General features: G+C 41.9%; 1 protein-coding gene across 1 annotated transcript in view; it reads left to right on the top strand.

Moving 5' to 3' along the window:
* GOPC (golgi associated PDZ and coiled-coil motif containing) overlaps window positions 1-20339 on the top strand; it is a 166631-nt gene extending 146292 nt beyond the window's left edge. Inside the window, exons 7-8 of the mRNA XM_069235369.1 lie at window positions 13164-13344; window positions 15811-20339. Of these exons, the coding sequence (XP_069091470.1) occupies window positions 13164-13344; window positions 15811-15920 (291 nt within the window). The 3' untranslated portion in view covers window positions 15921-20339. The remainder of the gene's footprint in view (window positions 1-13163; window positions 13345-15810) is intronic.
* Window positions 20340-23893: the final 3554 nt, after the last annotated feature.

Genomic DNA, 23893 nt, shown 5'->3' with positions numbered 1-23893 from the left:
ACACTGCACTCTGTAATATTGCACTCTCTGCCCCTGCACTCTACTCTGCTCTGCGCCACTGCACTCTACTCAGCACCACTCTACTTTATGCCACTTCACGCGACTCTGCACCACTGTACTCTACGCCACTCTACTACACTCTTCGCCAATGCACTGTATGTCACTACTCTACATGGCTCCATTCTCCACCACTGCATTTATGCCAATCCACCTCAACCCGCTCTGCACCCCTGCACTCTGTGACACTATCTACCCTGCACCACTTCACACCACCCTATTCTACTCAGCTGCACTCTGTTGCACTGCACTCAATGCTAATGCACTCTTCACTACTTTATGTAATGCCATTACACTCTACTCCAATTTAGTTTGCACCACTTCACTGTATGCCACTGTACTCTGCAACACTCTATGCCACTGCACTCTACACCATTTCACTCTACGTCACTTTACTGTTCACGACTCTATGTCATTCTACACCACCCTACTCTGTAACACTGCACTCTTCCACTGAACTCTATGTACTCTAATCTGCACCAGTGCACTCTATTCCACAGCATTCTACAAAACTCTACTGTAGTGTACGCTAATGCACAGCATGGCACTCTATTCTACTGTGCACCGCAGCACTCCGACACTGTACTCTATGCCATTTCACTCTGCGCTGCGCTGCTCTGCACCACTCTACTCCATACCAGTAAACTCTACCCCACTCTACTATGCAGCACTGCACTCTGCGCCAATGCACTTTATGCCACTGCACTCTATTCTGCACCACTCTACCTTGCACTACTGCACTCAAAGCCACTTTCCTCTACTCTGAAACAATCTACTCCACTCTACACCACTATTCTATGCTGCTGCACTCTGTCCTGCGCCACTCTACTCCACTTTGCATTCTACACTGCGCCACTCCCCTCTACGCCACTCCACTCTAAACCACTGCACTCTGTGCCAGTTCTCTGCACCACTGTACTCTCTGCTCCTATATTTTACTCTTCAACACTCTGCATGCTACACCACTACACTTGTATTCTCTTATCTGCCAGACTGAACTCTCTGCCACTGAACTCAGTCACTCAACTCTGAGCCCCTGCACTCTACACCGCTGCTCAATATGCCTCTCTACACTGTCAGTCAGTCCACTTCAAGTCGCACGATTCTGCATCACAGTTCTCTCTGCACCACTCTGCTGTCACTGCATTCTGCAACACTCTACTCTGCAAGACTGCAGTCTCCGCCACTGCAAGCTATGCCACTCTCCACCAGTGCACTCTACGTCATTGCATTGTACACCACTCTATTCTGCCCTGCACCACACTGCACCACACTGCCCTCTATGCCACTCTAATCTGCACCACACTACTCTACCGCACTGTACTCTACTCTGCACCATCAAGTCCATCCCACTCTCCTGCACTCTACACCACTAGCTTCTGCATCACTCGACACTACTCTAATCTGTTTTACACCACTGTACTCTACACCACTCTACTCTACACCACTCTACTTTATGCCACCACTCCACTCTACCCTCAACTACTCCACCCTACTCTAAAATAATCTACGCCACTGCCTTCTCCTCTTTCTTCTCTATGCCACTGCATTCTACATCACTCTTTCACTTCAATCAGCGCCAGTGTACTCTATGCCAGTCTACTCTGCACCACTGTATTTTAACCCTCTTCACTCTAGACCATTCTTCTCCACTCTAGGACACGCCACTCTACAACACAACACTACACAATATTCCACTCAGACGCTCTACTCAATTAAATTCTGCTTCACTCAATAACTCTACTCCACTCTGCCACTCCACTCTACAACACAAGTCCACTGTACAACGCTTAACGCAAATCCTTCAGGCCAATCCATGCCACTTTACTCATTCTATTCTATAACGCACTACTCCGGTCCAGTACTCCACTCTGTCACTGCATTCTACTTTACAACACTACTCAACTCTGCCATTCAACACTCCCACACAACTCCACTCTATGCCACTTGAATTTACGATTTACTCTACTCAACCCTGTATGCCGCTCCACGCCTCACCACTCCACAACACTGTGCCACTCCACTCTACTCCACTGTGACTCAACTCTACACTACTCCTTCCCAAAAAATTCCACAACACTCTGTGCCACTCCACGACACCCCCCTACATGGCACTGAGCTCTACACCACTCTATAACACTCAATAGAACTGAACTTTACAACACTTCACTCCATGCCACTCTCCTTTACCCCACTTACTTGTAGCTATGCTGAACACCAGTCACGCTAGTGTACAAAATGGCTAAAACATATTGGCAAAGCCAATAGCTCTTGCATAGGCGAAACCTATTGGCTTTGCCAGTGCTTGTGTTCCTTTTGTGTCCCCCCTTTCGCAGCAACAAGAAGCAAAACACTAACACTTGGACCTTGGAGAACGGTTCCAGTCCCTTAGTGCCAGCAGGAGTCAAGAGTTATTCAGTCTTATACCTGCAGACAGAGGCTACATTCCTTCCAGATGTTTCTTTCTATGTCCTGGATGGTTCTGAGAAAGGTGATGGTGAGATGCAAGTCTTATCCGGTGCACTAGCCAGTAAATGGAGAATTCCCTTCATCCAAACTGGGCTCCTTTCACATGTGAGGACGTCCTCAGTTGATTAAGGATCCCTCAACCAAAATGACCCTAGCCGCTTTCCAGCTGCAGAACCCTAGACCATCATTCTTGTAACTCCCATACTGAGGTGAAGTGTCCTTCCCACTCTCGGTGGTAGAGCCGTGAAGCCGTTCTTTATGTTGCAGACTATTTATGTCGTTTTTTCAGATGGCTAATCCCTGCCATTTGGTCATTGATAACAACATTTTGAAAGACCGGAAGAAGATTCGTCTACTGGCCTACAAGAGCGAGAAAAGGCAACATCAGGAGTATCCAGGTCCGCCACTCTTCTTGAAAAGGTCTCCAAGGACAAAATATTACAAATTACAGAAAAACGACGTGCAAGATCTACCTCTAAAGATAGAAAGATCCTTATTTGTTCCCCCTCGGCGTATGGATCGGCGTCAACGGTGCCTGCACCGTCGTCATCGCATCAACGACGTCGATTGATGGTGACGCACATGACATCAAGGGACATGACGCCAAAAGAGGTAACACTGCACCGTTCATTCTCGACAAGGTTGGAGACGTGTCTGCCAACAGCTACTCGCTGATTGAAGTCAGGACAGGCGTGCTGAGACTCCATTGAGGGTATATCATAGCCCATCGACGTTGAGACCACCTCTGGCGACGAGTAGTACATCGTCAAAGTCATGCCATCTGTCGATGTCATAACAACCATCTGTGTTTTCGTCTATGGCAACCAAGCACTGTTTGACATAGAGACACACTTCCCCTGTGCTGTCCCATTCAACATCAAGACACCACTTGACATTGAGACATAGACTGTCACGCTCTCTGTCGACAGCAATACAATGTCATACAACATCAAAGCAGCACTCACCAACAAAGACTGTCTCACCTAAGAGGCCTCAGTCAACGTCAGGACCTCAAGCAACTTCTAGACAGGAGTCACCTACAGCCAAAACCAAGGAAAGTAGACCTTCGACTGCAACATAAAGACCTTCTTTGCATGGCTCCACAAGAGGACAATTATGTCCTGTCAATCTATCGCCAACATGGCTAGAGAGACTCGGACAGGGTCAGACCCTACACAGTCTCAACTCGCAGTATTCTCAAGTTTATTCTTCTACATGGTCTCCTCCAAGGACACGGTCACCAACTCCTCAGATGTAGGAGACTGTGCGGCCGACAACAACTGGGTCTCCAAGACACACCAGGATACCTAGAGTGAATGATACTCCCAGATCACGAACAAGGAGTAGAACACAACATTGATCTAGAGAAAGATCACACTTTCCTACCAGGAGATCTCATTGCCCTAGGTCTTGTCAGCGAATCTACAGATCTCTTTCCTGGTCCTCTTCAACTAAATCATCCATGCAAGATTACTCACCTACTGTAATGGACACTCCCCCGGCGAGAGTATCCCCGGTGGATGAAATAAACACCTTTAATGAAGTATTCATTAGAGGCGCTAATAAATTAAATATCACTATCCCTGCTCCCACGATGTCTTCTGTCATTTTTGAAACTCTACACTATCATTCCTCTTCAAGACAGCTCCTCCCTCTGGTTCCAAGCCTCCTACAACTGGTAATGGACATTTTCCTCACTCCAGCATCCTTACATGCGACTCCACCAAGAATCCTAAAGAAATACAAGGCCCCAGATCTAGACCCTTTCTTCTTAAGCGCTGACCCTCCACCAGATTCAGTCATCTTACCAGCTGCCAGGAAGACACATTCTGTTGCTACCATCTGTACCTCCAGATAAGGAAAGTAAACTTAATGACTCTTTGGGGAGAAAAATGTGCAGCACATCAGCCTCTTTTATGAAGGTATCCAGTGCTTCCATGCTCTTGGGTAGATATGACAGGTCTCTCTGCGGTTCACTATGCAGATTTGCTGAGAAACTACCTAGAGAGAATAGACCAGATTATCAAGAGGTCCTACTTGAAGGATGCCTTGTGGCAAACCAAGAAATTAGCGCAGCTGCGGACGGCTCAGACTTAGCAGCTCACGGATATGCCCATGGAATGTGGACTAGACTATCATCTTGACAGGTCCCAAACCTGAGGCACAACAAAGGTTCATGAACCTCCTGTTCACAGGCAACTCTTTATTTGGGTCTCACACAGATGATGGGATGGCCAAAATGAAAACAGAGCTAGATATGCTCCAGGCCGTAGGTATGGACAAACATAAAGATTTCCTTAGAAGGTACAGACCTTATGACAGGCTCCCCTATGATCAGAGAGTTCAAATCCCTCACTGGGCTGCAAGGCAGCACCAACTACAAGGGAAACTCCAGTACCAGTCCCATAAACTGAGGGACCGAGGAGCTAGCAGACAACTTCCAACTGCGTCCAAAACTCCAGGCAGACAATGAGACATCGCTTCCGCCAGTTCAACCACTCCGGTAGGGGGAAGTATCAGTAATCATCTAGATGAGTGGCATTCCATAACCAAAGACAGCTAGGTCCTAAATATTGTAGAAAATGGGTATGCACTATGCTTCAGCTCTCCTTCCCCATCGGTCCCACCGTCAAAAACATCTTGACATCAGCAACTGCTCCTACAAAATGAGGTTGTCACATTACTTTGGAAAAGAGCTATCTAAGGGGTCCCACCCTCTCAAAGAGGTTGAGGGGTGTACACCCATTACTTCCTTGTGAGGAAAAAAAGGTCCAAACAGAGACTTCAGACCAATTCTAGACCTAAGACTTCTAAACAAACACATTCGCAAAGAAAAATTTAGAATGCTTGCTCTCTCCATCAGATTTACCCCCAGCTCCATCAGGGGGACGGGATGTGTTCCATACATCTGGAGGATGCCGACTTCCACATCCCAGTAGCAAAGAAGCACCGGAAATTCCTGCGATTCAGTCGGATCAAAACACTACCAGTACTAACCTTCTGTCTGAAGTCAGCTCCTCAAATGGTTTCCAAGTCCATAGCAGTAGCGGCAGTACACCTGCGGAGGAAAAAGATCTTCATTTATCCTTACATTGACGATTGGCTAGTAAAAAGTTCCTCCACAACTCACAGCGCAACATTACCAGATCATTTTGGAGAACCTCCAATATCTCAGACTTCAGGTCAATCTAGACAAGTCTATACAGACTCCAGCACAAAGGCTACATTACTTAGGAGCAACCCTGGATACAAACTTTGCAGAAGTATATCCTTTGGAGGAGAGACTATCATCAGTAGCGCAGAAGTGTCATGAGCTCCTTCACACTTGGCGTTCGTCTGCACTTCTGGGTTCCATGGCCTGCATTTTCATTGTTCCAAATGCCAGATTACGTATGAGACCACTCCATTGATATGGAGGATCAATGGCGTCAATTTGCAGACAAATGGGACAACAGATTATCTCGGTCACCAGCGGCAAGGAAGTCACTACTGTGGTGGACGCATCAACAGCATCTGCTAACAGGTGTCCCTTTACATGAGGACGTTCCGACTCAAACTCTTGTAACAGATGCATTTCTTCAGGGTTGGGGGGCTCAAATGGGCTCCCTCCAAACTCAGGGCTTGTAGTTGGACAAAACAGCACTATCACATCAAACCTGCGAGAGCTGAGGGCAGTCCATCTAGCTCTGAAGTCTTTTTACCCATCCATACAAGACAGCTCTCTTCTGGTCCAAACGGGCAACACAACCACAGTGGACTATCTGAACAAGTAGGGGGATGCTCGATCTCGCCCCCTATCTCGGGAAGCACAGACCATCTGGAACTGGCTATTAGCGAGGAAGCGGACTCCCTCAGTCAAAGCTTCACCGACTCGCATGACTGGGTTCTTCACAACAACATTGTGCAATACATCTTTCAAGACTGGGGGTACCATCAAACAGACCTGTTTGCCGACGAAAAATAAAATAAAATGCTGAGACTTTGCATCCAGGTTTTACCGACCAGGGATAAAGGGGAATGTCTTATTAATAGACTGGTCAGGGACATTTCTGTACGCTTTTTCACCCATTCCCCTGGTACCAGCATTCATCAACAAATTTTACAGAGCCAGGACCAGAATGATCCTGATAGCCCCAAAATGGCCCGCCAGTGGTAGTACACAGACTTTCGACATCTATCAGAAAGGCCACACAGGATACTGCCGTGCAGACCGAATTTCCTTCACAAGCTCGAGGGGAAGATATTGCATCCCAGCCTTCCCTCGCTGAGCTTGACAGCATGGCTTATGAATTCCTGCAATATGGTCATCTAGGGCTTTTGCTGGAATGCATGAACATTCTCAAGGAGTCAAAAGACCATCAACCAGGCTTTCCTATTCATTTAAATGGAAAAGATTTTATATGTGTTGTATCCAGAGTGACTTTTTCCAGTTCTGGGTCAAGAGGATGTCATACTACCCTACTTCTTTCACCTAGCAAAATCAGGTTTGCAGTTCATCGATTAAGGTACATCTTGCAGCAATAACTGCTTATTGAAAATCACCTTCTCAGACATCATTCTTTCGAATGCCTGTGGTTAAAGATTTTCTAGAGGGCTTAAGGAAGGTTTTTCCTCCTGTTCGTTCTCCTTCTCCTCCTTGGGAGCTGAATGTGGTACTTTCAAAACTCATGGGTCCATCTTTTGAACCTATACATAAAGCTTTTCTACAACATCTTACATGGAAAACAGCCTTTCTTGTCGCTGTCACTTCAGGATGTAGAGTTAGTGAAATTCAAGCTCTCTGTGCCACAGAGCCTTACACAGAGTTGCATGATAACAGAGTAGTGATGAGGGCCCATCCTAGTTTCCTTTCCAAAGTTATATATGATTTTCACATTAACCGACTATCTCACTTCTGATGTTCTTTTCCCACACCATCCAAACCAGCGGAAATCACTTTGTACTCTTTAGATCTGAAAAGAGTACTAAAGTTTTATCTTGATAAGACAAAGGACATCAGACAGTCTGATCATTTGTTTGTGAACTATGGTATTATGAGAACAGGCATCACTGCCTCTAAACAAACCATTTCCAGATGGATAGTTGCTTGCATTATTTTTTCTTATCAGTTAGCTACAAGCACTTGTCTGCCAGGTCCAAAGCCGACTCTGCAAGGGGTAAGGTGGCAACAGCAGCCCTTCTGAAAAATGTCCCTATCTCCGAAATCTGCAAAGCAGCAATGTGGAGATTGGTCCATACTTTCACAAGGCCTTACTGTCTAGACTTGAGTACTAAGCCAGACACCCAAGTAGGACAGGCCTCCTTAAGAAATGTATTCAAATAAACAGGTCAACTGCTTTACTTACCCTTGCTTTGTCCGTAGGGGTGTGGGATGGGCTTCCTACTCTATTCAGTGCTTATTACTAATAATGAGGATCTCCTGTCACCTGGAAAAGAAGGATAAGTTGCCTACTTGTAATCCTAGTACTCTTCCAGGGGAATCTCCATCAACGTCATAAGCAACCCACCCACCTCCCTGGACAAATCTCCTATACAGCAGTTAATACATGGCGGTGTTCTGTTCTTCATATCACCGTAAAAAAGTACTGACCTAACTGTCACCTCACTCTCACCTCTGGGGCATAGTGGAATACCGGAGGTCCTGAAGATCTTAAAGGCATGGTATCAGTTTTTGCTTTGCTAGGTTTTAAATGCAGCCTATTGGCCAACAATGCCTTTGCATTTCGTTGCAGTTTCTCTTCAGTAAAGGACGTTTTTGCACAGTATCGGTCTCTTTTTCTGACTTACAGAAAGACTTGAGACTGACTTGATATTTATTATAAAAGAATATATATTTTATATGTGCTCCGTGGTCCCCACAAGTGGGCGGGAATATTTAGTGCTCATGACTTTGATAATAATTCCCCTGGAAGAGAACTAGGATTAAAGGTAATTAACTTATCCTTCTCTCTTACAATCTGTCGCAGCCTCATAATTCTTGAGGCAATATAGCAGTGGTAAACAAGGAACTCCAAGCTCGGCTCCCCTACGTCTCACAGGACCTTTACAGAAATGACTTCTTGAGTACAAACATTTGCCTTTTCTCTTAAAACAAGGACGCAAGCCCATTTTCCTAACTTTGTGAACCTTGTTCCACTGTTACCGCGTGCCAGACTTCAAAGCACAGGTGTCACATAATTATCCTACCCCTACCATTCAACAGATCTTTGCAGCAAGGTCCCCTGGTCTAGGATATCAAAAGCACCTGAACCAACAGCTCTCAAATCATCCAATGGTGCCACTAGTGCTGCTTTATTAAATGAACTGGCCTACACTTCGACTCCTAGGGGTGCAAAGTTAAATGCCACTATTCATCTGCCACCATCACTCTAGGCTAGTGAGAGGACAGTAGCAATCTGCCATAACAAAAGTGGGACCACTATTTATCCCCAGCCCAGCATATCATAGCACCCTGCTGAGTAAGGGACAAAATTCATATGACGCAACTCCAAGCAATTTCAAAATGCATTGCTGCTGTGGATAAAACCTATGCCATATTGTCCCCTGATCCCTCACGGGAGCGCAGTGTGCTCTCCATACTTTCCACATACCTCAGCCCCTGACAGACCCTTTTGTAATTTATTTCTGGGACACTGATTCACACTGTATAATGGTGACAGAACCAAATGGTAAATTTTAATCAGCCATTCATATTTAGATACCTGCAAAAAAATGTGATACTAGCAAACACCACAGTGACTCTCGAGATGAGCAGGTATATGATATTAGGTTTCATTTTAAATTTGAATTGATGTTTGGAAAGGATTCCTAACTTAACTGTCAGCTGCTCATAAATTAACTCTTTCAAATGTGCAGGACAGTGTTATTTCTACAGGAGACGAGGCGAATGGCGGAGAACCACTGGGAAAGAATGGGCTACTGTGCCTCAATTGTGAGGTTCAGCTTGTTTGCTTTTGATGTCATCAAATCTGTCCTACAATGGCTCTTTAAACTGGGCCAAGCACAACTCTGTTAGCACTTGACTCTGAATGATAGTGATGGCAAGCAGTCACAGGCTTTTTAGGGAGGTAGTCTGGGTGTGCTTGAGCTCAGCACTAAGCAAACGCACATCCATGCAATAAAGGATTGTCCACTTTGACTTTCATAAAGAAAAGTCTTTTATTGAACAATAGAACAAAAACCACACTAAGTCTCAAGGCAATTCTGCATTTCATCTGTGGTTAGTCACTTCAGGTGTTTACAAGCAATACAACCATGATGTGTATGCCAATAAGCAGAGTGGTTTGACCTTGAGCTCTGTGTCTTGAGGCGCTGAGGCTATGGTCGTGGGTTTAGGATATTGGTATACAACTTGTGATAAACCACCTGGCAGGTTCCCTGAAGGTGCGACCAGACGACCTCAGTCTGCACCACCTTGACAACCATGAGTAATTTATTCACCCAGAGATGGTTAGATCCAACCTCTAGAACAACCATCAAGTGGGTCCGTTTAGCTGCTCGAATTTGCAATGCCTGTGGTCCTGCTCCCTGCAGTTTCCGTTGAAGGGATCCATGGGACACACATTGATTCGGAGTTGGAACTTCCATCTCAAGTAGGCTGTCCACAGTTCCTATTATTCCTTGTGTTCTGAGGAAGTTGCATTAGGACTGGCCACATATGAAATTGGGAATGTCAAATTTGCCTCGTTAAGTGTTTTACTGTCATCTGCTTTGCCTACCTGTGTGCCTGCCCCTTCCTTTTCCTCTGAGAGCCGACCTCCTCTCGCAAGGAGGGTCAGGTCCTGCTTCCAAACTTCCAGAGCCTCCAGCAAGATGCCTAGAGATTGAGTAGGACAATTTGAGCTCCTTTGATCTGGTCCCATACCTGGTTGATGTCATCTTCTGAGCTTGTACCCATCCACTACTTGTGTCAGTGCTGCTCCTATTTTGTTACCTGGTGTGATGGGTTGGATACTGATCTACAAAAGTCCTGCTTATCTAATATGCTGCATTTTGCATTTCTTGTTGTAAGCACAGTTAAATGTTATTTGTCTGTCTTTTTGTCCTGTTTTTTGTGTACCTGATCAGCAGTTGTGATTGGGCTGACTTATTCGTTCCCGCCTTCTCCCTTTCTGCTGTTTCAGTGGAACCTTAATTTCATACTCCTGTTCTTGATGTGTTCTCCATTTGACTCTATGCACAGTTCCTTCTTGAGACTTCCGTCATTGCCATAACATCATCTAGGCATGTTAGGAAGCTCCAAGCCTTGTCGGTTCAGCTTCTATTCACTGTATTTTTCCCTGACAAGTTTATCCTGAGGACAAAAGCATCTTATCTTCCTAAGTTTGTTACTGCACTTCATGGACGCCATTTAATTTGTTTGTCAGTGTTCTACCTGCCTTCTTATCCTACCAAGGAGGAACAGCCACACCGTTTGGACCCATACAGAGCGATACATAGACCGAACCCAGTAGTTTCAGATAGACAACTAACTTGTCTTAGGCTACACTGGCTCCAAGAGTGGCAAGATGTTCCAGAAGCAGACAATTTCTTGTTGGTTTTATGGGAAGTACCACTACTGGATATTTGCTGAGTGGTGACCTGGTCGCCACGCACACCTTCACCAGACACTATTAAGTGAACTTTGAAGTCCACCAAGATTAATGTTTTGCCAGGTGGGTTTTGCAGGACTTACTGATTGGGCTGTTTCTTCAGAACCACCTGGGAGGTACTGTTGTGGTATTGAGTCAAGAGGTAAGCAATCCACAATAGAAGTAGCCATCAGAAGAACAAGTTACTTATGGCATGATCTATCTGGTGGATAAGCTACCTGCCTGCAGATGCCTCACCCATCGCTCCTGCCTTCCTGTTCAGGTTGAGCCTAGGCAGCGTGCTTGCGCTGTCTCTTGACATGCTGTAATGGACTTCTGTGGGCTTTCACCGCACCCATCACTTTAATTAATTCCTTGGCCTGCCTTTCTAAATTCCTTTGGTTTGTTAAGTAATTTGCTTTGGTTTGTCCCGCCTTGAGGCTATTTTGTTCCTGCCCTGGAGACAGACCCTGTTACATGGATTATTGCCCAATCTGCCATATACCTTACTGTCGGTGCACTACTTTTTTCTTTTGCCTCTCCACTTTGCGCTTGTGGCAGTATGTTGCTTCTTACTCTGGCATCTTGATGTTTCTTTGCAGTGTCTGAGTCCGACAAAGGCTGAAAGCTGGAGGGGGAATTCTTTTTTTTTAATTTATGTAGTATGAATTCATACCGAAGATTGATTTGAACCGGTTAAATTTGCAGCCTCATTCCTAAATTCTTCCCAAGTATAGCAGTTGAAAAATATACAAACTGGCACCTTTTAAATAGAAAAACACAAGGTAAATCCTCAACATTGCTGTCCCCGGCACAGTGGGAAAGCCAATACTACAATATTCACTGCACTCTGGAAACTTGCCCCATAATGCTTTGTGGAGCATTCCTTTGACAACACATGTTTGACCATAACTCAGCCTGTGTTGGTCTTTCTGTCCAGCTCTTCTGCGTCCCCACACTACGGGGTGGCAAATTCATAACCTCTCCCTCCATTCAGTGTTTTTAAGCTCTCTCATGGCTGGAGCTTTTGCTTCATAGCTGGGAGCGTTTTTTATTCTCAGGGCCTTGTTTGTAATAATATTCTAGCAGGGCTGTTAGGCCTGAAAATGTGTAGTGCATGATGCTTTCTAGGGGCTGAATATATGGTTACATTACAATGATCTCTGCCCTTCTCTTTTAATGTGGTTATGCCCTCTAGGGGCTGACTATGTGGTTACGTGACCTGTTTCTTCCAAGTGATATTTCTATTGGGGTGGCCTCTAGGGGGATATTCTACCCATTACAGTCTAATGCCAATTGTGTGAAGGAATGTACAAACATAGTTTATTTCTGATAAAGGTTTAATGTGCTGCATGCCTAAATACTTATAAGGTCCCACAGGTGAGACCTATTGGCTTTACCAATTTTTGTTAACATCTGTAGCCGTGTTGACACCTAGTGGCACAGGAGAACTGTTACAGTTTCCAGATCAGTTTGATGCCGGCTAGGATTCAGGAATTTAGAGTATCTACAGGTAGATAGTATTCATCATGAATATAGTTCATGAAGGTAAGTCACGTCCTTCTGGGAGTTGTAGACTTTGTCTTTGGAAACAATTATTTTGTTCATTTGAACTAAACAATGTTGCTTATGAGTGAAATGCTTTAAATTCCCAATTTGGTAGCAGATACTCGATTAAAACGTTTCATTGACTGAAGTCCATGGTTACAGGTGCTAAATGGAACTCGTTATTAGATAGTACTGTTAATACAATTTGAAGTAAAACATTATAAGACCTGTTTTGCCAACAATGGAGCGTATGAACGATTGCAGGATATATTTTTCATATCTGCAAATAACAGGGTTACTGCCTGTATTCTTTTAATTTCCTATTGATGCGTAGTAGTTTTCTCGTAAGCATGATTCAAAACGAACATAATTATCTGCAATTGTGTTTGTGTTTTGAAATAAAATCTATAAACCATACTTTCTATTTCTTTTTGTTAAACATTCAAGTGGGACTATTGTTTACTGTTTCTGTGTTGGGACTTTATTTCTCATATTGTGTTGTTCCTGATTGGATTTCAGAGAGGGGAGATTGAGTTTGAAGTAGTATACGTTGCGCCAGAAGTAGACTCTGATGATGAAAACGTAGAGTATGAAGATGAAAGTGGTCATCGTTATCGGTTGTACCTTGATGAACTGGAAGAAGGTGGAAGCACGGGTGCGAGTAGGAATGACGGAAGTGGGGATGCAAAACCATTGCAGGGTAAGATTGAGTTACACTTTTCGTTGACTGCCAATGTTTTTAATTCTGTTAGAGATATGTCTCCAAATATCCGTTTTTCATCCATTGCATAGCCCACCTCCCCCATTTTTATTTCTCTCCTTTCTTTTTTACAATTGCTTTCAATGCTCCGTTTTTTTTACTTAGTGTTTGAGTGAATGAGGTTCAGAATAAATAGCACTCTATCTCCCTACCTGACTTATTGTCCATTGGTAACAGCGATAACTGAGTAAAGTTAACAATGCCTTGTTATGCAGTTGTTTCCTCCAGTCCCAACAGGAAATAGCACCTTTCGGTTTCAACGAGTTGGAAGTAAGTATTTAATATGATGTTTCTTTTGTAGGTGTGGCAAGCATGGAGTGCACTCTAGATGGAGGACACTCTAATTGTGCTGTGTACTCACAGTCCAATCTTTAGATTTCCTTGTCTGCTACTCATATTACATTTTCCACACAATCTTCTCTTTTGGCCCCTAATCTTTTCCTAACATGCCTATATTTCTCTCCCCTGCTTTCTCCTGGTCTACCTAGAATGGCAATATTGGTCTACACTGTTGATGGGTCATATACCTGTTCATGTGCTCTGTTGTCCTACCCTTTTATTCACATGCTGTGGAGTGGCTTTGGCTATGTGTTAGGGCAAGTAGTATCATTCTCAAGTATTATCCAAACATTTGATAGTTAAAAAAGGCAACAGCCACAACGGTAGCCTGTGTGCATGTAGATGTTTCCCAATATACTGATCAAACAAAAATGCCCATGATACCTGACCAGTAGTATCCCTCTTGGGTACGGAGAGTGGATTTGTAAATAACTTACACTGTGATGTGACCATAAGCTGTGTGGCAAGCTAGACCCTTCTTTGACCTTTCTTCTGACAGATAATATTCTCATTTAACAGATTTTGTCTCATTTCATTTTTTTTAATATCGCCACTACACTCACTGACGCTGTTTTTATAGAATGTTTATTCTGGAGAGCAGAAAGAGAAACTTACAGATACTTTAATAAAATCTTCTTAGCTAGTTTAGTCCAATAATGTGATGTACCCAGGATTCCCCTCGAGTAGATTTATCAGTACATGGATTAGTCTGTTCTATCCTTTTCTCATCCATGTGAGTTATTTTTGCAAAGTAAAAGTTAAGATTATTTTCTTTAAACATGCCCATCTTTGCTGCACAACATAATACGAAGAACAAAAAGCCAGTGTATAGTTAAAGCTTAAAATCCCTAAAATACCCCTGTTTCCTTGGCTTCACACCAGACATAGCAATGCAGCATCTATTAACATAATTGTGGCAGTGCCTTCTGCCCTACAATTTCTTCCTTTGGCACAATGGAAGCTCTCATAACACGCGCAAGTAGTGCTTCCTCATGGAGGACGCAGGAATGTGAATTAAAATAGGAACTGTACAATTTTATCAGTTTTCGCAGGCTAAAAGGACAGTGCAACTGGTTACAGCTCACGTGACTCTTAAACACACTGCCAGTGAATAATAATGTGGAATTACTTTTGCACTCTAAATGGGTGGATTGTCTGCCGGAGGACATTGTGTGTCCCATAGGTGTAGGAAATGAGTAAATCTAGTGCAAAGACAGACTCTACCCCTAGATTTCGTCTTTTACCTCAGTGAATCGCGGCTATAGTGTCTAATGGCTCAGTAAGTATGATTAACAGATCTAAGATCTGATTAACTCTACCGGTTGAGAAGAGGTATTGAGATAACTCTTTTCTCGCCTATAACCAAGCTATGGTTTCCGTGCTTGCAGCTCTAGTAAGCTTGGATTTTTCTATGCGGCTACTGGCATCACATGCTAAGCCTCCTTGACCACAACATACTTTCTTTGACTTACTTTCTCCTGGATATTAAACTTAAGTCTCCTTGAACTTGATTTAATTTAGTCTATTGTTCATAAGAAAGGGCTGTACCTAAAGCCTAAAGTCTCCCTAAGATGCAACTTTGAAGTGTTATTAGCTGCAGTTGCCTATATCCACACTGCTCTTTTGACTGTAGCTTTCTGTACTGTTGTTCTTTTAGCAGTGGCTATGTGTACCCCTGCCTTGTTCTGACTGTCTCTGCCTTCCTAGTTCTTCTGACAGTTCTATATTCTTCTGGCAGTATTGTCTGTACCATGCACTGTGCTACTGGCAGTAGCTGTATGCCGCAACACCGTTCTTCTGGCTCTGATTATCTATTTCTACAGTTTTCTAGCTGTTTCTGTCTGTTCCAACATCTCTTGTAGATGGAGGAGTCTGTGCCCATAATGTTCTTCTTGCTGTAGCTGCCTGCACCTATCTTGATATTCTGACTAGCCCTCAGTCTCTATCTTGAATCCAGAACTTGTTTTTCAGTTTTTAAATGTATTTTTTCCACAGTTACTACATCTAATTTGTCTAATGCCACACAGTAACTATTTTCAGTTAATTAAACTATTTTGTCTTTGGCAGTGTTTGAGAGAAAACCAGTTCAGGATGGCCACGAAAATGGTGACATCGGTTCATCAAGTGAGACTGCTTCAGAAGACACTGTTCCTAAACATGCAAATTCAGTATCGTAAAAATCTCACAGGAGGACTGAACATATGAAACACTAGACATGGATAATCAGTATACCGTTCCAAAGTTTATATTGAAGGACTGAATGCAGCGCACTATGGGAAGCCGAAGACCGGCTGTAATACTGTTGACTAAAAGGCGGTTACCTCAGGGTTTCTTAGTGAGCAAATCTAAATGAGTAAAACTATCCTTTTTGTCTTTCTCCCATTCACTGTAGTTGTTAAAATGTTGCATATGTGATTACCACTTTTTTAAATTAAATATACATCAGAAGATGTAGTTTGTGGAAGGATGCTTCAGGGTGTGTGGTCTTGACATAAATTTGATGTGTTCTTGATATTCCTCGCTTCTCTTGGTGAATATGACAGTGTTGGTAGTATGACCTAGAATTGTATATAGAAATAGCACATTGAATTCTGTTTAGCCTCACTCATTCATTATCACTTTATGCAGAATATTTACCAGGAAAGAACAGAAAATGGGCAGTATTCCAACCCAGTATATATAACTTTTTAAATAATCTGAACGGCAGATTCAAATGATGTGCACTTTTGTGCATGGTAAATGAGATCAACACGTGGATACCCTTCCTTCTAGGGAAGCTATAACATGGTTTTATAAATTCTGAGTTGTTCAAGGGCATTTGTTGCTACATTCCTGGTACTTAAGCAGATGTTAAACTAGTATTCAGTTGCAAGGAAAAGTGTTGGCCTTCTGCTCATGTTAAGCTAAACTTAGCTGCATCTTGAAGCGAGAGGGATGTGTGATGCATGAGAAATCAGTGGAGAGGGCTGTTTCTCCCCATGAGTGTTCTGCACCTTTACCTGCTGTAGGCAGATCTTGGGTTCTGCGTACTGTGGGAAGCATGAAGTTAAGCATGCTCTCATTCTTGCTTCCCTGCAGGCACTCTTCCCAGAGTATAGAGAAATTCTACGTGCATTTTGAGAAAAAAACTGAGTGGATTTGGTGCTTGACTTGCATTGCAGTGCAGTGCACAAGGACTAAATGCATATGTCACCCCTTAGAGGAATATCAATTGATACCTTGTTTAATGTTTAAAACTGGTGATGTAAGTCACAGTTTTTTGTCTCTAAGTGCACTATATATGGTCCATAGAAAAATCTTTAAAATGTATATACCTTATTCAAGGATTCATCTATTTATAAATCTAAACCTATTGCTCATTGTGTGGTCTTTCGCTTCATTGCTCAGTGTACCAAAACACAGTCTCTATACATACATTAGGCATGGTTTTCTTTCTATTAATTTATAGTGTGATGTATGTACTATTATTTATTGTTACATCATATTATAATATTTCAACTTATTGTCTCCTGGTTCTGGCAAAAACGTGAAAAGTGTTGGGTTAGCTAGACATATCGCTAATGATGAAGACTTGTTCTCTGCATTTTACAGTGGGAAAATGAATGCCAGTTATGGCAGACAACTCTTTATAAGTGTATATCTACCATTTGTTATCTTTCATAGTCTGTAAATGCACTTTAGCCGAGCAAGGATACTTCTCTTCCACTAATCAACTGTTTAGTCGATCCGAAAAAACTACATGTGGTGGGAAAGACCTTAGTACGTAAAATACCACCACCATGTGAAGCCACATGTGAACCTTTTTTCATTTTGTACTTAGTGCTAGGGTTGGTTTCACAAGTCTGGCACTATATTCCAAGCTATTTTTGGTCACCGAGCTTTGCAGCATAGCATTTGTAGTTCCTTTAAGTGGGAGCTGCGGTTTAGCAAAGGTTCTGGTATAACTAGACTGCTCAGATGTGACACACACAATCATGCGTTTGCCTGTTTGCACTTTTGTGCTGCTGAATTCCGTACCTTTTTATTGCAATGTAGTTGTAAGGTAGCTCTGCTCGTTCTTTGTAAAGCTTTAATTGACCCATTAGTGGAAGACTTTGTGAACTGAAGGCAGGGTGTGTTCTTAAATATATGAAGCTCTTTGTGGTCTTATGGGCAATGAACACGCCCTTATTTTTAAATGCAGCACAGCTAATTGTAGCCAAAAACCTAAATGTTCCAGACATCTCGTCACAGCATTTTGGAGAGCAAATTACGCATATCCGAGATGTAATATTTGCAGTTAGTCTATGCAGATACTCCGAACTCTTTAATTTCTTACAGAAGATGAGTGAACAATAATATGTTACAAGAGCTGCTTCATTAAAGCTTGCTTTGTAAGTGGTAAGCTGTGATGCCCATTACCAGTAGAGTAAAAGGTTTACCCAGTGTCAGGATACCTATGCACTAGTCAAAAAAGAAAGGAGAAGAATCTGGGATGTTGATTCCCTCGCAGTCTTGGAAGTCTAGCAACAGCTTGCTTTATTCCGCAGCAGTGTTTCAGAAAAGCACCTTCTCATCTAAGCAGATTTCAAGAAACCGGAAGGCAGAATGGCAGTTATCTCTCACAAAGTTCTATGCTTTTTTTTTTTTTGCTCACTGTAAAGCTTAGTTATGCAGAAGGCACGTCAGGCCTGGCATTGGCAATGCCACAGTGAGTGCAGTTGCAAAGGATCTCAGTACATTTAGGCTTGCTTAGCATAAAGCTTCAGTTTACATAACCTGCAGTGATTTACCCTATAAAATATCACATGTGCCACGTGCACCAGGAATTGTAATACAATATTTGAAAACGTTTTGTTTGCTTTTTCCTCTTTTAACACCACTTATGTGTAGTGTTGCACGTTTCTTTTCTGTCGAAACCTTTGAAAGTTTTTTGTTTACATTTCACTGCACATTTCCTGTTTGTTTAACATTTACTTGCTTTTGTTAAAACTATTAATACATCGAGACCTGGTTCTCTACATCGAGACCTGGTTCAGCCTATTAAAGTGGGGTTGCTGTCTGCTCCGTGTTACCCTTTTACTAGCCGACACATTATAAACCTATTCTCCTGCTATAAATTTAAAGGTGCAGCCTATTTCTCGTCTTTAAACTTTGCTATTTTCATTTATTCATGAGCCAAGTAACTATCAGTAACTTTTGCGTCAGAAAAGCCTTGAGTTAAAACTAATACAGATTGAAAGGATTTATTTGTAAGGTGTGTTTCTTTATATTCTTGATAACTGGTTTTTGTCCTCTCCAGTATCATTACCTCTCTGTACATCATTACAATTGGTTACCTTTTATCTCGTAATTACACCCCACTGGCCGAGGCAAGTGTTAAATCTTTTTTAATTTTTTTTTTAGAGAACTTAAAACAGGAACTTTTCAGCAAACTGTCATATTTTCCCCCAGCAGTCCCTACTTCTTCTCTTTATATTTGTATTTGGGGAAAAATGAAACCGGAAAATTTAAGGATCCCTTTTAGCACTGGCGTTTCCCATTGAATGGCCACTAGGTGTTTCCGTTTTATCTTTATTGTGTAGACTGCCTCAGTAGTTGGTGTTTTTCTCTCTGAACACTGGGGTAAGAGGTAATACACCTTTACAAAAACATTTTGTACAATCTTTCTAGCTGTGTTTAAGGCTTACAGTTGTAAGCACTCGGCAAGCTTGCACCTATTAATAGTGAGCTACACCCACTCCTTATTAATAGTTAGAGTGACAGGCAATACAGAACTTAGTCCTTCCGCAGATTGTGTTTGTTCTGTGGCCTATGGTTATTATATGCAAACCATGTGAATAGACTTAACATTTCCCACAGAAGACTTGCAGAAAATCTCCTGCATGATATTGAAATGTTATTTGCAGAAATGGGCATATTTTAGTTGCAATGTGATTTTTGCCACCGAGTGGCCCCAAATCTTGTACCACCCCATCACACAGTCCTACTGCTATCCACCCAGCAGCACCTCTCCTACTTAAGCTAGAAGAGGTGTGCCTGTACTGAGATATTGCAAAGCCCAGAATTCTAAGTGCTGTATACAGATCTGTTGGACTGGGTGAGAGTGTCACACTTGACACGGCCATTTTTCAACATTGTGATTTACTGCAACCTTGCCTTTATTGGTTTATTCCCTCCCCTGCACCCCCTCCCCCTAAATGCTTAATCACTAAATCCTTAATCACTTGTGTGGTTGACGCTATGTTTTTGGGAATGCTGAAGAACTGAAACGGGATTGCAAGATATATGGCAACAGAGTACGTTGGTAATCAAAAGGCATTTCCATTGGTTTATGATTGTTCGGGACACAGGAAAAGTTAAAGAAATGCAAGATTTTCTGGCAATTGTGCAAATTTTGTCTAATTCAATACAACGGGATTCTAACTCTCCACACATTAAAAATCTCATAGTTGATTCATGGATTTGATTGATTTTCAGAAACTGAGTGTGGATTTTCTGCACCTCACCCTTGCATATTGGAATGAATGAAAGTAGCAGTAACATTCCCACACAATGTCATACATTAAAGTTATTTTTTTTATTAGCCTGTAAATAAAGGTACCTTCTAAAAGAAATGTGTTTTACGTGTTTTGGTTTCTATTGTTGTAACAGCAGACAACATTCTGCTCGTTTGTGGTGGGTCCTGTGTTCTTATAGGTTAAAATTGGTTTTGGTTGGAAATCTTCCTGTTGCTGAAAAGTGTTGCATTCAAATATCACAAGTAAAGTAGCTCGCATGAAATATTACAAATTATTCTTACAATAATCCCAAATGAACTTCAGTCCATTTTGCTTTAGGGGTGTTTCTTGCAACCGATTGCTGCAACATATCATGCTATAGCACCAGCCGTAAACTTTGATTTCCACAGAGAATGTATGGCCATTTTAAAAAGCCATGAAACATTTTACGATTGATATTTTCTTTAACCTAATTCACTTATTATGATACCCTTGAGCCTAGCTTTTTAAGTCGTCTTTATTGTTTTTGAGCAATAAGCCATAGCAATATTAACCACAAACAGTGCAAATCTAGTTGGAGGTAAGAGACATACGATAAAATTAGTTACAAATTAGGACACTGGCTCACATTTGCATTTTAAATCAATACTAATAAAGCAGTTCTAGACGAGATAATTGCATCAGCCCTGACGTTGTGGACTATTTTAACGATACAAGTTAACATTTCCTTTTAAAATAGCAGTACTTAAAAGTACTCTAGGCAGGTCGAGATTCACAGGAGTCCTGTTGCTATACACAATTGGGGGACACAGGACTGGACTACGCTGATATTTACTAGGGTTTTTTTGGTAAGAACCCACCTCCCATCCTTTGTTACTGGATAACCAATATCAGCCCCATTCTTGCTAATAGGTATCTGGAGCAAATCATGGCCTAGGTCTTAAATCAGTAACAAGGTGCAAGTGCGATGCTCCAAGTAAGCGGGGAAGTCTTTCAGTGGGACTACACTGAGTGGCCTGAACTAGTCTTCTCATCATACTCCAAATCGAGCAGAGATATATTGATAGATTCATGAAAATAGGGAGGGGGGGAATCATCAGTTCTGTAACATGTAGCAATGCACCTGTACTTTGTTAAAGTATAAATGCATTGCTACATGTTGACACTGAGAACAACTTAAATAAAGACACTAACCATTTACAGAGCAGAGTTTTGGTGCACAATAATAAAACACGTGTAGTGAATCGCAACCCATGGTAATGACTCACGACCCCCAATCTCACAGTCACATAGGTCGCTGAACAAATTGATTACGTGAAAACTGTGCTATGTACACTCTGTTAGAGAACACATCCAGTCTAAATGTTAAGGTATTATTGTGACATGCCTGTAATAAGATGTAATCGAGAACTCTCAAACACCTACAGTGCTTAATAAAGAGGTAACTTACAGTCAGTTGTGAAGTTTCTGCAGATGCAATGTGTGATTTAAGTTTTAACAGAGAAAAATGAATCCTTGAGCTTGGACATGGAATCAGAGGTAATTGTTGCGGGATCAGCCCAGAGAAGGTTCTATCCCAGATCAGTTAAAGACTTTTTCACAAAATATGCTCATGCATTACTGGAAAGCTTGGTAGGCTCAGATACAGCTCTTAAGTTGAAACCGCCAAATCGGTTTCTGTTCAGTCCGAGCCAATATATCGCAGGAGTATAGACATCTACAATGTGTCAAATATCATACTAAAAAAACAGAGGTGGGGGGGTGGCGGGGATTGGAGTGTAAGCGGTATCCCAGAACCTAGTTTTAGGAGCACTCCTAAAAAGTATTTTCTATGATTTTGAGCTGTTTATTATCGCTATAGTCCCATAGTTAAGCATCATAAATCGCCAGTTCAATTTCTTTCTGTGTGTGTACTTGTAGAATAACACTTGGAGAGTGACTGCCGATTTTGTTTTTGAGGCATAGGATGGAATTTGATGCACATTTTAATGTGGCAGCTGCTTTGCCCAAAATTATCATGGATGTTATTATATTTATAAGAATGCCTTCACTCTGTACTGTCTGTGTGCACTACCTAGTGAATAGCACCTTGATTTTGATAGTACTAATCAAGTAGCTGCTCTCTTTATAACAAAAAAATTATCAAAACACTAGACTCGATTATAACTGTATGATCATAAAATTCACAATTGCAGCGAATTATTAAGCATCATTTAAATCCGCATAAAACTACTATGAAGCACAACTGATTTTAAAAGCAATCCTATGGCAAGACAGACATCATAACACAATAACGTTTGTAAATAATATAATGCCAGTCTACATCTGCAAAATTTGTTTTTAAGTACTGGAATTAAGAACATTTTGCTATAATACAACTACCAAAAAAAGTAAAGTGCAAGAGCATCTGACATGGAAAATTCATTTCAAGGACATGGGTATATTAGATCTCAAGTAATAAAGCTATAGATTTGCATCCTAAATTTGAGGAAAGGTTAAACACAGCTCCTGTCGCCTAAAATAATTTTGACACCAAACTGTAAGACATGATTCCAAGAATTGACAGAATCAAACACAACCCGAAGATAAGGGAATTGTTGAACTTTCTCCAAGACTTTGCCTTTGACAAAGAAGATGTGTGATCTTGATCTTTTAGATCTACAAGACATTACATGACGTTTCATAAAATGAATCTCGATATTGTGGTACTCTATGAAAGATACAAAGGCATCAACCAGAGCTTTCAAGCCATTGGGTGTATTGGCTAGCAGGGCAGCATCATCCACATATAAGTACAAAAATAGGACTAGAAGTGACACTGATTAAGTCCCGGCCTCATTTAATAAAAACAAGAATTATGACTATTAATATAAAAGAAAACAAATCTGGACCAGAGTGCATCTCTGCCTCTCGCTCATCAAGGTGTAAGGAGCACATATACTCCTCATTATTACCATACCTGACTTTAGCGTAGTAGAGATAAGAAGCAAATTAGAGGAGTACCCTGGCCAATTTGTCTAAGCTCTTGTCATATCTTAGATCTGTTAACATATTTGAAAGCACTAGTTAAGTCATTGAAGACCAGGTACAAAAGACAGCCTTTTATATTTGCCAATAAGATGACAATCAAGGCATTGATCCATTGTATCCATGGCCTCACGGAATCCGTACTGACTTTTGCATGGGATTTTACTTTCAGTAGCTCAGTCAAAGGTTCTTTTATGTACAAGTCTGCTGATGTCTTTGACAATTAAGTCTAACAGTGGCCCAATTTATTCCCTTTTTTTTTTTAAAGACAGGAACTATGACATACGTAGCTCAAGAACTGCGCAGTGTGGATTTATAAGCATTATTTAAAACATTATAAGTAGGTGTGCTTAGAGATCTATATTAGATTTGCAGAGCTCCATGGGCACATCATCCTGCTCAAGAGCCTTGCCAGAAAGACTGCTTGCAGAGCTAAGGCAACCTAATGATGAAAATAATACACATCAAGTTCCCCATCATGTTAAGATTTGAAAAAGCAACATTAGAACAAACAGTGGATTTGGGGTGATAGAGGATATTAAATTGGCATACCCTTTGCTCAGAAGTAACCTGTGCCCCCTGAATGGCCATTGGACCTCTGTTCACTTTAATGGAATTGACCGTTCACCAGAACGATTTGGGGG

The sequence above is a fragment of the Pleurodeles waltl genome, chromosome 5 (assembly GCF_031143425.1).
Source record: "Pleurodeles waltl isolate 20211129_DDA chromosome 5, aPleWal1.hap1.20221129, whole genome shotgun sequence".
Taxonomy (NCBI): Eukaryota; Metazoa; Chordata; class Amphibia; order Caudata; family Salamandridae; genus Pleurodeles; species Pleurodeles waltl.
This window is presented reverse-complemented; position numbering and strand designations above follow the sequence as displayed.